At 45.6% G+C, this 15,888-nt stretch overlaps 1 protein-coding gene across 4 annotated transcripts in view; it reads right to left on the bottom strand.

Annotated features, from left to right (window-relative positions):
* CUX1 (cut like homeobox 1) overlaps positions 1–15,888 on the bottom strand; it is a 283,847-nt gene that overhangs the window by 48,106 nt on the left and 219,853 nt on the right. For 3 of the 4 annotated variants that reach the window (XM_075439944.1, XM_075439945.1, XM_075439946.1), the window contains one exon: positions 1,010–1,312. The exons of the other annotated variant lie outside the window; for it this stretch is intronic. In XM_075439944.1, coding sequence (XP_075296059.1) covers positions 1,010–1,312 — 303 coding nt within the window. The remainder of the gene's footprint in view (positions 1–1,009; positions 1,313–15,888) is intronic. 4 annotated transcript variants of the gene reach the window in all.

Here is a 15,888-nt window from a genome sequence, read left to right as displayed (position 1 = left end):
AGAATGTTCAGATGATGGAATTCACACATAACTATCATCGGCACTCTACACCTAAACTTCTCTTTTTGGTCTGTACCAAAAGTACAGGCTTTTTGGTTTGCAGTGCATGGAGAGGAACTGGTACTCCGGGAGAGTGGTTCATCCCAACCACCTCAGACATCTACTCTGACCATCTACACGCAGGTGAGATGAATCCCAGCTAAGCCCCAGAAGCACGTGCAGGTGACACTGGGGCAGCCTTCCTGCCTTCCCACTAGAGGCTCCAAAGGTCTCCTGAAGGTTTCCCAGTGCCTTGCGAGGGAAGCAGGTGTTAAACACGTATGAAGAACTAGTGATTTAGAGGCACAGTGGCAGGACTAAGCGTGGATTGCCCATTTTCAGATGAGATTCCCTTTGGCAATTCCAAATCCCTAGCTGCGTCAACATTACACTGAATTCGACACCCAAAAACTCATCTGTAAGCAAAGGCAGCCTTAGCTTTTCGTCTCTCTAAACAAAATAACTGAATGGCCCCATACACTTATCTCAACTGAGTCTGAATTTACCCTCCTGGCTCTACAGCTACACTACGCTTACGCTTGTGATGCGTTGCCCTTTCCAGTCAGGCTGGACGCCTCTACTTCACCTATGCCTAAAATGCTGGGGCCTTGAAACTGCAAGCATGGGGAAAATAGCATTCCTCAAGGGAGATCTCCCTGGCTTTGAGGTTTTGGTCCTCCTGACAGCCTGCTGGCCTGTATTTAGGGAGGTGGGAGCAGTATCTGGCTGGTGAGCCAGAAGCAGAGCTTAAGAAGAGCAAGGGTATGATGATATTTTAAGTAGAGTGTTGCAACCTGAAAGGATTTTTCTACTGGTTTAAAAAAAAAAAGCCTCTTTGTTAACAGATTAAAGCTTAGGCCAGAGTGAAAACCAAGTATTCTTGGCAAACATCTATTGAAATATACCTTAAAAATAGAAGCATGAACTTTCACTTTATTCCCAGTCAAGAAATGAGAATAAAGCGATTTACCAAGATTGTTGTCCGTTAGTACTTCTTTGACCCTTTTCGTAATGCCATACGTATCCAGCTCAGGGGACATAGCAACCAGTTCTTGAATGCTGAGTGCCGAGTGGCCCGACAGCGGCAAAGGTGTTGTAGACTGGGATTCGGAAGCAGGCGGCTCACTAGATTCCTGGGATTTGCCATCCTTACTTGTCTCTATAGCGGGACAGGGCTGCTGTACCAATTCAGTCAGGCTTTTCACTGATTCACTGGAACTCATAGGAGATTCAGGAGCAGGACTGCAACTGGCAGAAGTCTTTGGAGTGCTTTCTGTAATTAAAAAAAAAAGAAAAAGGTCCCCACTTTAGCATAATTGTAATGTTTTGATTGCAGGATATTTAACTTTCCTTCTCATTTATATTCTACATACTTAAAGAAATGCCTAAGTATGCAAAACGCTACTTGTTATGACTTGGTTACTAAAAAACCTCTTTGTAAGAACAGATTTTCTAATTTTATCTTGAGTCATCTCTGCTTTCTTATAAAGACAAGATGTACAAATACAAACAAAAATCAGGAAAAGATGAAGTGCAATAGTCTGTAAGGTTGCAAGAAATTTCCATGGTTGGGAAATCTCCTAGTTTTGCTTTCCACAACATTTTCGTATAAGGATGCTCTTAAATCTACCATTATAGATGGGTTTAAGCCTCCTTCTGTGACTTGTAAGAAACTCACTTTGCCACTATTTTGTGGTGTCAATGAGGGATTTTCTACAACTGATACAACTTTAAATCTTGAGAGTGTTATTGATTTCATACTGTTTCTTATCACTTGCAACACATTTTTGCATTTCTCCTTGCCCAGAAATAACTTAACAAGATTAAAATACAGTTTGTAATTATGTTGTATTAATTAACGTGCTTGAGAATCCAACACAAAGATAGCTAGTGGATCAGGAGACATCCAAATCTGTTATTGTGACTCTTTGTTTAAAAGAAAGCTTTCTGAACCCGTTAACGTGCCAACAACAATAGGTTCTGTACAAAATGTTGTCTTCCCCTAATAAATTCACATTTATCTCTAACGGAATGTACCAGCTGAGCTTATGCAGAAAATCCAGACATCTAAGCGGACAGTCTAAATATTTTTTAAAGCAACAACACATAGACAATGCGGTTTAGAAGAACAATTCCCTCTCTTCAAAAGATAATGAGCACATCTGATTTCTCCCTTCACAGTTCCTTGCCGTTTTTGTGGGACTGCTTCCTCCTCCTCGCTGTCTCACATCTCACTACTTGACGTGGTTAATCGCTGTATCTCAGATTCCTACACCAGCGGATTCGCCTCGAGATCTCAGGAGGAAGCCTCCAACGCTCTCAGCTGTGGAAGGATGAGGCCAGCCCACATCACAAACTCCGTCCCTCTAACAGAACTGTGTTTTCCTGAGTCTCGCGGCACTCCCGGGAGAGCGGTTCACTCCGCAGGGCCAGGTCCTGTCACTGCCACGGCCATAGGTAATAGCAAATGTCACTGTTTCCCAAGTTTGTTTGTTACCCAGAATATTGCCAAATCATTACAGAACACGCAGCTTGTGCAGCACAGAAACATATCCCAAACGCTACAGGAAAACACTACGTCAGTCCAAGCAGGATTCAAAGGAAGCAGAGTGCACAGTCCGACCGCGCTGCTCAAGGCAACCGAAGCTTGCAGGAGGCTGCGTTTACGAGGGGCTCCCTGACACGCTTCCACGAAGTTGCTCTCTCCAACCAAGCAACTGGACTTTCTCCTTACGGCTTTACCAGATATGCCAAAGAGGCAGACATCAAAGGAAAGCAAGGTGCAGATCAATCTTTAAGGGAAGAGGGATCCCACAAATCTTCTTTCTTCTCTCTGTTCACCCTAGGTCATCACACGACTGAGTATAAAACCCAGCACATGTTCTTTTTGTATCAGGAGCAGCGAAGGAATTGTACTGTAAATTTGCCCTGATGCACCCATGCGAGGGACCGATTTGGCAGATCATCCATCTTGTTCACTGTACACTGTCAGGGATGGCATGAATTCCCCACGTGATAAACAGATTTCTTCTCAGGTCTGTGTCCTTTAACCCACAGCAAGGTCAAAATTATGGCTGCCTAGCTAATAAACTGCACGGCGCTCGTTCAAGTTCCCTCTAATTTTGTCCCTTGTGCCAGCTTATACAAATCTTACTGAATAACTAGAGCAGCTGCAAATTTCCTATACAATTCCTCATCCGTGCACTGCAAACCACATGTGCACGCGGAGTGCAGAAAAAATCCAAAATAAAAAAACCTAACCACACAGGACTAAACAAAAGCATTTACCAGTGCTTCCTTCTCCCTCTCCTTTCCCTGCCCAGCCTAATTACGGAAACAACAATGGTAATCTGTATTATCATCTATCACGGAAATGCTCTATGTTGCTCACATATTAGCTTATTTATTTTTTATATCACATATCAAGAGCTTACTTGAATTTCATTTTTAAGACCAATCTGCTGCTTATTTACTCAAAAAGGTAGGATTATCTGAATCTAATTTTGGAAGGCAGTACAGATGACAAACTGCTTTTCTTCCCCCCAACGAAAGGCGAGTGTACAGTGATCTCAGATGAAGCATTATGTGCATATACTACAAATAACTCAAAACATGTTCCCCGTTCATTTTTAGCATTTTTCCCTTATGGAAAAACATTTTCAAGATCACATAAATATTTGAGGAAAAGAGCCATTATTTGGAAAAGCCAATTCAACAATCAAATAATGCAAACATTTCCCGTTAATCTACTTAAAAAATTAAATAGACATTTAGAGTACAAGTGACTGCTGACAGAACAAAGGGGAAAATTGAATGTATTCACTATTGCAGATTTAACTGTCAATCCACAGCCATTTCGCACGTTTTATGAAATCATTTCTCTGTATTCACTTCTCTCAAGTTCCTCACAGGACAAAGAAACAAATTCAGGACATCTGAAAAATACATATTAAGATTTAAAAAGTAGCAGTCGAACATTTCCAATGAAAATAATACATTGAAAGCTTATTTCTTTAAAATGCTTTTTTAACCCCAGACTTCTCTGAAGAACAGCACTGACTTAAGAGCGATCCAATTTCTTACGAGTGCATGTGTGATGCTCACCGCACGTTTACACGTTTGTTTTTAGCGAGGAAGGGATCATTTGGTCAAGACGAGCGTAAAACTGCCTTACAGCAGGCTGTGGGTAGCCCACCATGCACAACCTGCAAACCCCATCGCCACCATTTATTGATGAAGTTACTTTAATCAGTTCCAGATAAACTTTGCTACACCAAAGGAGAGTTGCACTTTGCTTTCCAACAGCCTGTATCCAGTTTAACACCTGACGCAGAAGCCCAAAAGCCCCCCAAATAAGGTGCTGGAAGTGAAGTGCTGGGGAGATCAAGAGCATCACCAGTGAGGAGGTCACTGCAGAACCTGGGAATCTGTGAAGTCTCAGGTAGCCGGAGAAGCAGGGGATGGGAGACAGATCTCCCCACACTAGCTCGGTGGAAAGATGGTGGCCATCAGGTCCTGAGCATGCGATCACCACACGTCAGTTTAACCTGACAATCAAGAATGATTAGGAAACTGCTGACAAACATCATTAAAGATTCAAATACACCATAAACGCCTGTAAATAAGTGATCCAAGTCTTCTAAAGCTGCAAGTATAACTGAGTCATGAAACGGCAAAGGCTCTACCATGCAGTTTTACAATATTCATTCAGAATGTACATGTTTGGGGTACAGAGAAGTCAGGCACTTCCTACCAATTTTTAAAAGCACGTTCAAATATGCTGCACAGAAAATAATAATCAAATGCAAATCAATTACTAGGAAGCGTTGTCTGCATCAACAGGCCAGCAATCTGAAATACTTGGCAAGTGCAGTTGGCTTCTGTTCATAGCTAAAACATGAAGACAACTGAAACACCAACGCTGGCTATTTCCGTTGGTGCACACAGCTAAGAGAGAGCTATGACCATTCATCGAAGGTGAGCGCTCGAGTCTTTGAAGGCAGATATGTCTTCACAAAGACAAACTGATCTGATGCAGTGTGCAAACGCCAGAGAGCCGTACTTGGGAACACAGCGCTGCTGGCAGAATGCACGGTCCTTAATTCTTAAATTAGGAAATTCTTCAGTTTTGTTATTCCCTTCTACCAATACCAGAGAGGGATGCATAATCCAAAATGAAGATATATAAATGAATGGAAACAAAGCCAACATTATACAAATACCTTCTGTTGTCTTTTTTAATACTATTTTCCCAATGTAAAATTGCTGCTGGAATGACCATCTTACTGCAACAGCTCCCCAGACCGTCACCACGGCTTGCCCGTTCCCCCCCCCAACCCTTAGCAGTCCTCAGTTAAGAAACTAAACAAACTTTGTCAACAATTCAGCATCGAGGACTAGGCTCTGTCTAAGCATTTTACAAAACTGGTAGAGAACTGTAACAAATCGACCTTGCCTTAATTATATGAACACAGAAAATCTTTTGCGATCTTGCATTTTCTAGCCCTATGGATGAAGCCAAACCATGCTTTGGTCCCACCCGTCCTCTACACCTTCCCCGTAGCTTCTATCATGATAGGGTTTGGGAAAAAGTGAGAAAGTCTGAAAACCGAGTTCCAGTCTCAGTTCATTGGTTTACAGCAGTTTTCCTGAAATTAGCACTAGATTTTCTTATTCTCCCCCAACTACAAGATCTCCCACCCCCACGCTGGGGTCAGGTCCCCAGGACTGGACCCTGGCTCCCCAATTGCTCGAACACTGGTTGTAGAACGTTTTGGACAATGCTTACCCCACCCGTGGCCTGCAAATTACCTGAAACCACTTCCCCCAACACGGTATCAGCCTGACACCTTCCTCTACAAGGTCCGATCATGTGCTGCCATCCTAATGTGGCGAAGTCCCTACAGGGTGTAATGACCCAGCGGCTGCACTGGGCTCCCCTCCTACAGACCAGTGCACTCCTGAGGATCACCCGCTCAGCTGCAGGAACTCGGCTGTCAGAGACATGGAATTACCTTCTGCAAAACCGCAGGACACTGGTCAAGAAGGACCATTTTTGTGATTGTGATGTACAGGAACTCTTCTGACCACAGGAAATAATCTAACATAGTCCTCCAGAAAAAAAGCAGTGGTGTAGCTCAGATCCACCGCACGCTTCAGCCGAATCCTCCTTCCCAAGCTCAGGACACCTCAGCTGCAAAGACCTGCAGGTGACGCCTGCTACAGCCTCCCCAGAAAATCACAGATGTCTACGCGACCTGACACCACTCCTGGATGTATCCCCCTCAACAGAGGGATCCAGATGACGGAGCAGTGTTGAGACACGGGTAAGGTTTCACCAGTCCCAGAGGCATCACACAGCACCGGCAGAGTCCCTCAGAGGAATTTCTTGTACGCCTTTTGAGAGCTTCAGGTTTGACGCTCTTGCTCAGACCCTGCCTCAACTCCGACAGCCACAGCAGCAAACTGACTTTACATCCACTTGGAAACCAAAAGTTCAGGGCAAAGATCTGAAGAAGAGCATTGGAATTCGCAAGCGTAAAACACAAGCACCGAGCCTCTCGTGGCAGCACACCTTGGCTGTCTGTGAAGAGCACTCGGTACCTCTGCAGCTCAGGCACTGCTGGGAGAACAAACTGGCTGACCTTTGTTGTTGACACCAGCTTAGCTAATAACCTGCAAAAGGACTCGTGGGGAACGTGGTACAGAACATGCAGAAGTTGAGGAAGACCATGCAAAATACAGAAGGTATTCAGGGGCCTCTAAAAGGATTATGAAAAATATTATATTCTAAAGACAGCAGGCAGACAACAGCTGCCTTAAGTTTCAGAGCAAAGTGGATTGAAAAAGCAGACCCACTATAATTTTCAGAGACAAATCTCCACAGTTTATCTGATCCACTATTTAAATTTCAATACACAGTCCTCTATCTGCAGTAATAATAACCTAAATTCCATTTAGTGTTCATTTGAGCAGTCAGGATAAAGTCATTTCTTATTATCTCCCCACTGTGTAAAAAACAGCTTGAAGGTAGGAAGTCAGCAAGCATTTTCACCAAAAAGTAATTATTGCAAGTGACATTTTTACTGCTGGCATGCCATAAGGCGAACTGCGCATTTGGAAGGACAAGTTGCTAAAACAAAATGACAGGGTACTCCGTGACATTCCGACAAGAACCCAAACATGATTTAACGGGCGCTTGGTCTGATGCACCACTCTTCGTACCGGCCAAAGCCCAGGCTTCAGGTCCGTGCCAAACCAGTCAAACCCAGAGCTCCTTACCAAGGAGCAGCGAGAGCGACCACGTCCCGCACAGAGCCGAGCGGGGAGGCAACGCAGCATCCCGTGCTCTGCTCATTCCCTTTACGGCAAATTACGAGGGAAGATGAAAGCAGACAAATGTGGACAGGAGATTTCTCGGCAACGTCTTAAAAGAGCATTTGCTACTTCGGGGCCTGCGTCTACCTCCTCGTGCAGAGGAGTTAATGGACAACAACAGACCTGGCAGGCTGCCCGAGATCAAAGTGGCTCGCGCTGGGACTGGATTCGTTTCTGTTTTCCCCTAATGATCAGGCTGCCCACTCTACCCAATCTGCAGACCATAAACCGGGCTACGTTGTCCTGAGAATCAGGCCCTGATCACACACCCGATCAGTGGCAACATCCTCAGGACTGCGTTCTTCTATTCCCCAGGGTCTGAAACTTTCAGGGAGAGATCTTTTTTTCCCTCTGGCTTTCTACCCAATTTTATCTTTAGCAACGGCTGTCTTTGCAGGATCTTCCGAAGCATCGTAGCAGCTCTCCTCACGAGCAGTGGTGCTGTGCAAGTTCGAACTATGGAACAAACCCGATCCGCATTTGTGGAACAGCACTGCAATACATCCCTCTTCTGCCTAATTAAAAGGAAATCCCCATGAAAGCTTTCTCTCAGGTGGTGGCTTTGGTGGATTTACTTTAAGTGAGTGAACCTTGCCTGGTCACAATTTGAAAATTAATGTGGCTTATGAAAATATGATCCTCCCTACAGTTATAAACTCCCACAGTTATATGCAGGGAGTATACCAGGCTCCCTACAGTGCGCACGTATAACCACGTGAAGTATGCAGGTACGTGCAGTCACGGCTGCAAGCGCTTGCCACAGTTACCATTACAGATTTCCACTATGACCCTGGAGATTCTTCGTTCATTTGTTTCATAAGTGTTATAACTTTGGGGAAAATGTTATTTTGGGTCTTGGCTCAGAGGGAAATGTTATGTGGATGGCGGGGGGGATCAAAAGAAACCCCTTTGGGAAAGCGTATGTATGCACTGAACGGGGAGGAAACCAGCTTTGGTTAACTCTGAAATTACTGGGGCAACAGTAAAAATAAAGGTTCCCACTCTGCATATGAGGGCATGTTAAATGACAGGAGCACATAAAACTATCTGAATGATGATGGTGAACGTTAGAAGCACTTGAAAAAAACCTGCTTCTGAGTATTGCTAAAGGACTACAACGTTTGGTGCAATTTTATGTTGCATATTCAGTAATTATGTTAGCTTTGCGCTTGTATTAAAAAAGTATGATTTCAGCCATTCTAGAAGCCAGAAGGAGCTGGAGAAATCCGATTAAGTTCAGAAAACAGCAAGTAAGATATGAGCTGGCGACAGACGCATGAAGAGAGATTTACAGCTGGACTTCTAAAAGTACTTAGAGAAGTCAGGCAACCAATTTGCCTTTCAACAAATGCACAACCACAAATGCCTCTGAGAGTCTTGGAAACCCCACTATCGTGCCCAAACCTATGGTCAGACTGCAACTTCCCATAGCCAAGAACCAGCATCGTATCAGTTTAAGGTACTCCTGTCCTGGCTCCATCCTTTTCCTCCTTTTTGCCTGACACTGAACCACGACTGTGCTGTCCCATGCGGCTGGGGGAACCAAATCCGTGAACTGGATTTGAAAAACAGGCACCCGCCACCACACACCTGCAAGACAGTCTGGGTGGAAGGGATTAAGAACGGGAGTCTGGAGCTCTTTCCTGAGCTCATCTGCAGTGCAAGCCCGTTAGCAAAATGATGGCTTTTTTATGCCAGCCCCAGTGTTGGCATAACAAGAAAAGTCCTAGCGCAGCCTTGTGAGTTCAATGCTGCTTGCGGAACGACAGCTGGAGAACACCCTGTGCCCAGGGCCATCCAATCAACTTCACAACCGACCAGCAGAGGCAGGTGAGATCTACGCCTGCTCACTCTGCAGAGCGTGCAGCGAGGAACCACGGCACAGGACCATCCTGCTCAGCTCACAAGCTTTAACTGGGTCAGCTCTTCCTCCCTGTGCCTGCCTCTTCCAAAGCCTTTGCCACGTGGAGCACGGCATCACTTGGGTCTCACCCTCTTTCACTGGCCACCACAGGAAGGCATCACTGAATGGCCTGGCTGGGGAACACCCGCAGCCCTTCACAGACACCCTCGAGCCCACGCCTTGCACCCGCGAGTGCCGTATCGCTCTCCGAGAGGTGTGTTGTGCCCCACTGATGCAAAATGCCTCGTAAGCTGGAAAGTTCTGTTCTCCACAACACATGCACCCGGATGCAGGGAGGCAAATCCAGGTGCTTGTTCAGGAGGAAGGGCTAAGCAACGGTGTGGAGAGCTGGACAACTGTAAGGCTGTGTAAACTCGAACCATCAAAGTTCTACTGAGTTAGGAGGACTCTGGTACTTGGCTGTCCGCTGCAGCGTGGACGGGCTCGGATGAGGAGCACAAGGTTGCTACAAAGGGCAGTCTGAACACCCAGGATGCCCAGAATCTGGTGCAGAAAGATACAACTGGAGTGAATCAATTAAAATGAAAAGTGCCACTGAGATCTATCACAGTTGGGAACAGACACACCAACCCTTGGCACAACCGCACCACCTGGCAAAACTTCCAACGACGAAGCACTAAGGGACACTTCTGAAGTGGCCTGCTGGGAAGCACGAGATTTCTATGTAGCCATGATTTTAAGTGCTATTTTACAACAAATGAAGAACAAAAAAGCAAAACCAAACAACCTGAGAATTCTTTTAGCTGGATGTAGAGACACACTCAGAAACATCAGAGCAATGCTCAGGTCAGGCCAACAGCCCCCCATCCTTTCCCAGCCTCACCGGCCAAAAGCGGGTGTCTGTGGGACAGGTAAGCAGCACAGCGAGCACGCAGGGCGTGGGGAGAACCTCCCCAGTGCCTCCCTGCTCACGCCGAGCTTCCGGAGCCAAAAGCAGGGTCTTTGCACTGAGCAGTACTGAAGGATAATCTTCCGTTTTTATATATCACCCTTAAAATATTAAAAAACTCTTTCTAAAAAGAAGTCAGATTTTACATTAGGTGCTTAATGGCAAAATCATGGTTGCTTTAAAAGATGTGCTCTACTCTGCTAATCTTTATTTAATATTCAGATTTTTATGTGCTTCTGTAACTTAGTCAGAAGTCAATATTTAGAAATAACTGCTGGAAAATATTTTCAATAACCTTATTATTAAACCAGCTTGTGTGCAGAAGCTTTGTTAAGGATTTTCTGAATATTACAACAAATATGTCATGAAAGCAATCAATCAAGATGCCACAATCCCACATCGTTGTATTTTTAGTATAATCAAAATAAACGTGTGCACAAGATCTTTTGGAAAACAGAGTGAGAGCTTTTAGAGGTTCTGCTGCAGCTTATGGTGTCTTTGTGGACTTGCTGACCTTGTGATTAGAGACGAACTTCAACGTGTTGCCATGTTTGTGACTGTGCGTTGTTCTCCTCTGTCGCAAGCCTGGGTGTGAAGGCATTTCTCTACCCTCCTTCGAGATTTCAACCTTGTCTGCTCCAGACAGGAGCATGAAGCAGGATGCATACGCGCACCGTGCACTGCATTCAAATACATCTCCCCCACCACAGACTGTGGACATCCATTTGCTATGGGCAAGAGCCCTCCGGGACGGACCCCAGGCTAACGACCGCCCGCCTTCCGCAGCAGAGCAGCCCTCCCCGCCGCCGCAGCACAGCGGCTCGCTCTCGGCTCCGGAGAAAGCCGGCGAAGCAGAGTGACCCTGACCGCCGCTCCACTAAATGCACTCCTCTTCAGGAGGAGTCCCGGCTAAAGTACTGAAACAAAATGACATTTACATTGTACGCAACAATATTATAAAAGCTATTAAGGTACATTATTTTACACATCCTCATAATCTCTCCATACTGCTTTACTTAATTTGTGATAAAATTGTTGAGAAAGGGTACTTAATGTAGGACAGTCAGTAAAAGTAATTTATCATCTTCCCGCTTCGGTGCTCACGTTATCAGCGAACTCATTTTCTGCATTCATCATGCAATCAGCCTATTATTTGCATATTAATCAGGCAGTGGACCATGAAAGAGCCGCATCCCAGCCAAATGCTGCACTATCTCAGGAGGAACACTCAGTAATTATCATACATCAGTGTTATGATGTGGTAATTGATTATAACATCTTTCTGTTGCCCCTGGGGAGTCCCGCTGCTAACCCAGCTTCAGGCATTCTGTGCAGATTTTTCTCTGAAAATTAGAGAAACCATTGCTGTCCTTTTATTAGATTTTTTTTTTTTGCTTTACCTTTACAATACACAGCTCCCTGAGCATTTCCAAGTTACTTTTGCCTTTTCTTTTCTTTTTTTAAATGAAACCTTCATTAGGAAAAACCCCACCTGCCTCAGATCTGAAAAAGTAAAAAAATACAACCCCAAACCCAAAACAAAGCAGTTGGGCTCGGCTGTGTTGGTCCCCTCTCTCTCAAGGTCTGGTGGCTCTTTAGGTGCTGCTACCCCTTACCTAACAGCCCTCCCCGTCCAACACCACGAAACATCGCAACTTCAATAGACGGTAATTGCAAAGTTCGCATAAAGGCCGTTACGCTGCTTTATTTAGGTGCCAAATGAGAGGCTAATTTTGGTCCTCTCGTAAAGGACAAATGAAACATCTGCCAGTTCAAACTGGCACTATTTTTAGGACCCAAGTTCTAGCGGGGTAGAAGAGCGAACCAAGCACACAGCACAACGGTAGTTCCACCGCGGCTAACCTCCCACCTCCTCCGTGCGCAGACCGGGCAGGGAGGAGCCGGAGGGTCAGCTCCCACCTCCGCACCCATCCCAACCCTTCGGCACGGGGAGATGCCTCAGCAGCAGACAGCGGAGGGGACCGTCCCACGCCGTGTGATAGAGCAGGATGCCTTGGCTGGGCTCTGCGAGGAGAGCTGGTGAGAACATCTCGCGAGGGCGATGTGACTCTCCAAAGCTGCTCACGGTCCTGGGATAGTCTCGTCGGAGACTCCCTGAGCTCCCATCTTTTGTCCAGCTCAGGTTTAGCCAATAAATAGTACCAGTCAGTGCCTGAATTATTCTGGGGAAGAATCACTCTTTTCAGCCCCACTGTAGGGCATTATAGATACAGCCAAATAAGTAAGTATCTTTTAAGTTGCTATCAGCACTATCTTTGACAAGTATAAATATGGGACATGTAATATCAGGCCTATTTTACATTTCTTGCTGCCATTATATTTTCTCCTTTCATTAGGCCTCTTAATTGGGTATTTTTCTACTTTCACTTGTATTTAAATTTGATCTCAGTTCCATTTCAGTTTGTTTTCAATGCAAGTTGTGTTTCTCATCAGATTGAAAATAATCACTGGATCCTTCCATTTGCTGCTTCTGTGGATGGCTGCTGGCCAATTTAAAAACCTCCAACACCCACCGGATTAGGTGAGACACATTCATCAGTTCGTCTCGCACCCTGATGCAAAGGACAGGCTAGAAGTTAACTTAGTAGATACTAATTTTCTGGTAATTTTCTGTTTTTTTCTTCCTGGGAATGATTTGCTATCAAGTAATATATAACTGTAATCAGAACAAGCATTCCATTGTCAGAGCCTAACAGGCTGTTTATGTCCCTGTTTCAGAGCTGCCTGGTGGAGAAGACAGCGGCCTCGTAGCTCCATCCCCATTACTAGGTGGGAATAACAATCTGCGCGTTCGGCGCTAGCACACCTTTTTTCCAGTATTTTGGGAGGAAAATAGTCCATTATCTGTTCTTTGAATTGAAAGCCAGGTAATTTTCATCCGGCGGAGGAGCATTTTGTAATTTGCTGAGCAGCGGTTGGGCTGTTCCCGGGGACAGTGCGATGGCTGTCTCCGTCCCACCACTGCCATCCATGTGGGCTGGACCTCCAGCCCCCTCCTTTTCCCACAAGCAACCAGCAGACCAGCGTGAGCTTCTGCCAGCTGCCAGAGCCTCCTCTGTTACCAACAGAAAAATAGCTGCTCCCTCCGGAGAAGAGCCTTGCTGACCTCTTCTGCAGCTGCCAGCCCACGGGGGACAGATCCCGGCCATCGCCCCAGCTCCTGACCCTCCCCGGAGCTGCCCGGCCTCCCCGCACTGCTGCACGGCTGCGACGGCCTCGCTCGCGTTCCGGTGCTGCTCCAGTTTTATACTTGGCTTTCTAACGCCTCAGCTCATCGTTTTCCACCCAGCTCCTCTGTGGTTAGCAGCAGGCAGGAGAAGCCCCCCGCGCCCAGAAGCGGGGAGGGGAGGTACTGCAAGCCCCCTCCCCAAAGGGGGCTGCTCATCTCCAAACGCGCAAGCGGAGGGAAAAGAAAATGCTGGTAATTAACGAAATGAAGTAATAAGTAATGAAATGACGAACACTGGAATTTACAGAGCTCTAATACTCAATGGCCACGGTTTCTTTTAAACCAGGCCTGAAGAGAGTGCAAGGCAGGTACCTGCTGCGATTGCTGCTGCAGTCACCGTGGAAGCACGGAGTCACAAACTGCACCCACTTCTTCAGCAACTGTTACGCTAACTGGGACTCCTATAACCCACCTGAGAAGCCTAACAGCAGTAACGGTCACGAAAGTCTTCTTTCATACAACTTAAAACATATATTCATTCATTAATTCTAATTTTTAGAAATGAAGACTTTGAGAACGGAGGCGTTACTGTGCCTGGCTAAACGCCACTGCAGAGCTGCACACCAGCTCCTTGCTTGGAGATCTTTTCCCGCACACCAAGGGGAGTGAGCATAAGGGACCCACATTACCAAATTAACCATAGAAATAAAACACAGCTGCAACTTGACTGGGTAACTTCTCCAAAACGAACGCTACAAACCCACAACCACAGTTCAGAGTGAATTAAATCTGTTCTCAGAATCCAGCAGGAGTCTCCTCTTTGCTGTTTTAACATGAAAAGTGTGCTGGTGCTGTCTCACTGTAATTCAGAATATCTGCCTAGAAAACAATGTTCCCTCCATGATTACGTATTTTAGTTTAGCACTTTTATAATAGTAAAGCTGGGACCACAGTGGAGTCATCTTCTCCAAGTTTAATCACCGGGTGGTTCAATGGCAAGAGAAGAATACAACTAGGACAGGAATTTCTCTCCAAATACCCACTATTTGCAGAGCATTGCTGACAGACAAAGGACTACGGCCACGCAACACAGCCTGGGGAGGATGGACCTGGGCAAGAGGCAGAAATGCCCCAATGATGGCTAGCAATGCCAGCTGATGGTGTATTAAGAACAAACTTGAAACACTGACTTCCCGCTGCATTCCCAGGTCCCAGTGAGGTGCCTTGACAGCGATTCTCCCAGCTTTATTGATACCAGAAAGGCTGCCAGGAAGTTTTTTTATGGTCCACATGTCAGAGAAATGGCACAGAATATGATCACACACATTACAGACAGACTAGAACAGCTGCCCTTATGAGGAGCCAACTGATATCCTGTGGTTTGAAATCCAGACAGCCACGGCCAACTGCTTCAGAGCCACAATCTCAAGACACACAGAAAGAATGTGGAAACTCCACCAACATGCACCGGTGTGCTTCAGGGTTAGCACAGTGATAACTGTTTGGCTTAGTTGTTCAGCTCCACACTTTAAAAATGCATCTGCACCTAGCCCAAAAGGAGACCGCCTTCTCAACCAAGTGCGAAAACCCCAAAATCGGTCATCCAACGTAAACCACCCATGTAAGGAATTCTTGCAGTCCAACTACTCAGCTATCCAAAGCCATGGGATCTCCCTTCTCCTCCATTTTACAGACTACACTAACCACAAACATTTCACGTCCTGCAATTTTATTGCCCTGGAACACCAGCAAATGACTGCAAAACAATCTCTCTCTTCTTTTTGATTCAACAATGAAAAATAGCTCAGATTTGGGAAGATCTGTCAGCATCACTGTGTGGTCTCATGGTACCAAGGATTCAGCTCTCCACGTGCTAATCCCAGTCATGCTCTGGAGCACCATCTCGGACAGCTCTGCCCCTCCAGAACAGAACAGTGCAATGAAGGGAATCATCACGAACCACGGAGAAATGGGGAGGGGGGGGTAAGAGCTTCTCCACTGCAACCACGTGGCTGGTGAGCTCTTCCCGTATGCACATCAGGATGTTAATCCTGAATATGGATTTCAAGCCTGAAACACACTCTCTCTCCACTTTGTTTCTCTCGGAGCAGGCAGTGAGACGGCACCCTTCTGTTACTAGGTGAATGGGAAGATCCACCCAGCACAAAGTTAACTACCTGCCCACTCAGCAGCTTCTGTACTGAAAAATATTACAGGAATATGTGTTACATAAACCAAAATAAAATGGTTACCTGGGTTTATTATCATTCCACAATATGTCTGTTAATATCATAACTACAGTAAACCATAGACTGTATTGATTTTTTTTCAGATTTTCTTTCCCAAGGGATGATAAGAAGTAATCTCCCTGTTGTTACAAATGTTTTATTTTGAAAATAAAGCTTTAATGCATATTTTAGTTGATCTAAATACAGTAGATCTTGGGTTTTGAAATCATCAGATAATATG

Source organism: Opisthocomus hoazin, chromosome 20, assembly GCF_030867145.1.
Source record: "Opisthocomus hoazin isolate bOpiHoa1 chromosome 20, bOpiHoa1.hap1, whole genome shotgun sequence".
Taxonomy (NCBI): domain Eukaryota; kingdom Metazoa; phylum Chordata; class Aves; order Opisthocomiformes; family Opisthocomidae; genus Opisthocomus; species Opisthocomus hoazin.
Note: the sequence above shows the minus strand (reverse complement) of the source record. Positions and strands in the feature narration are given on the sequence as shown.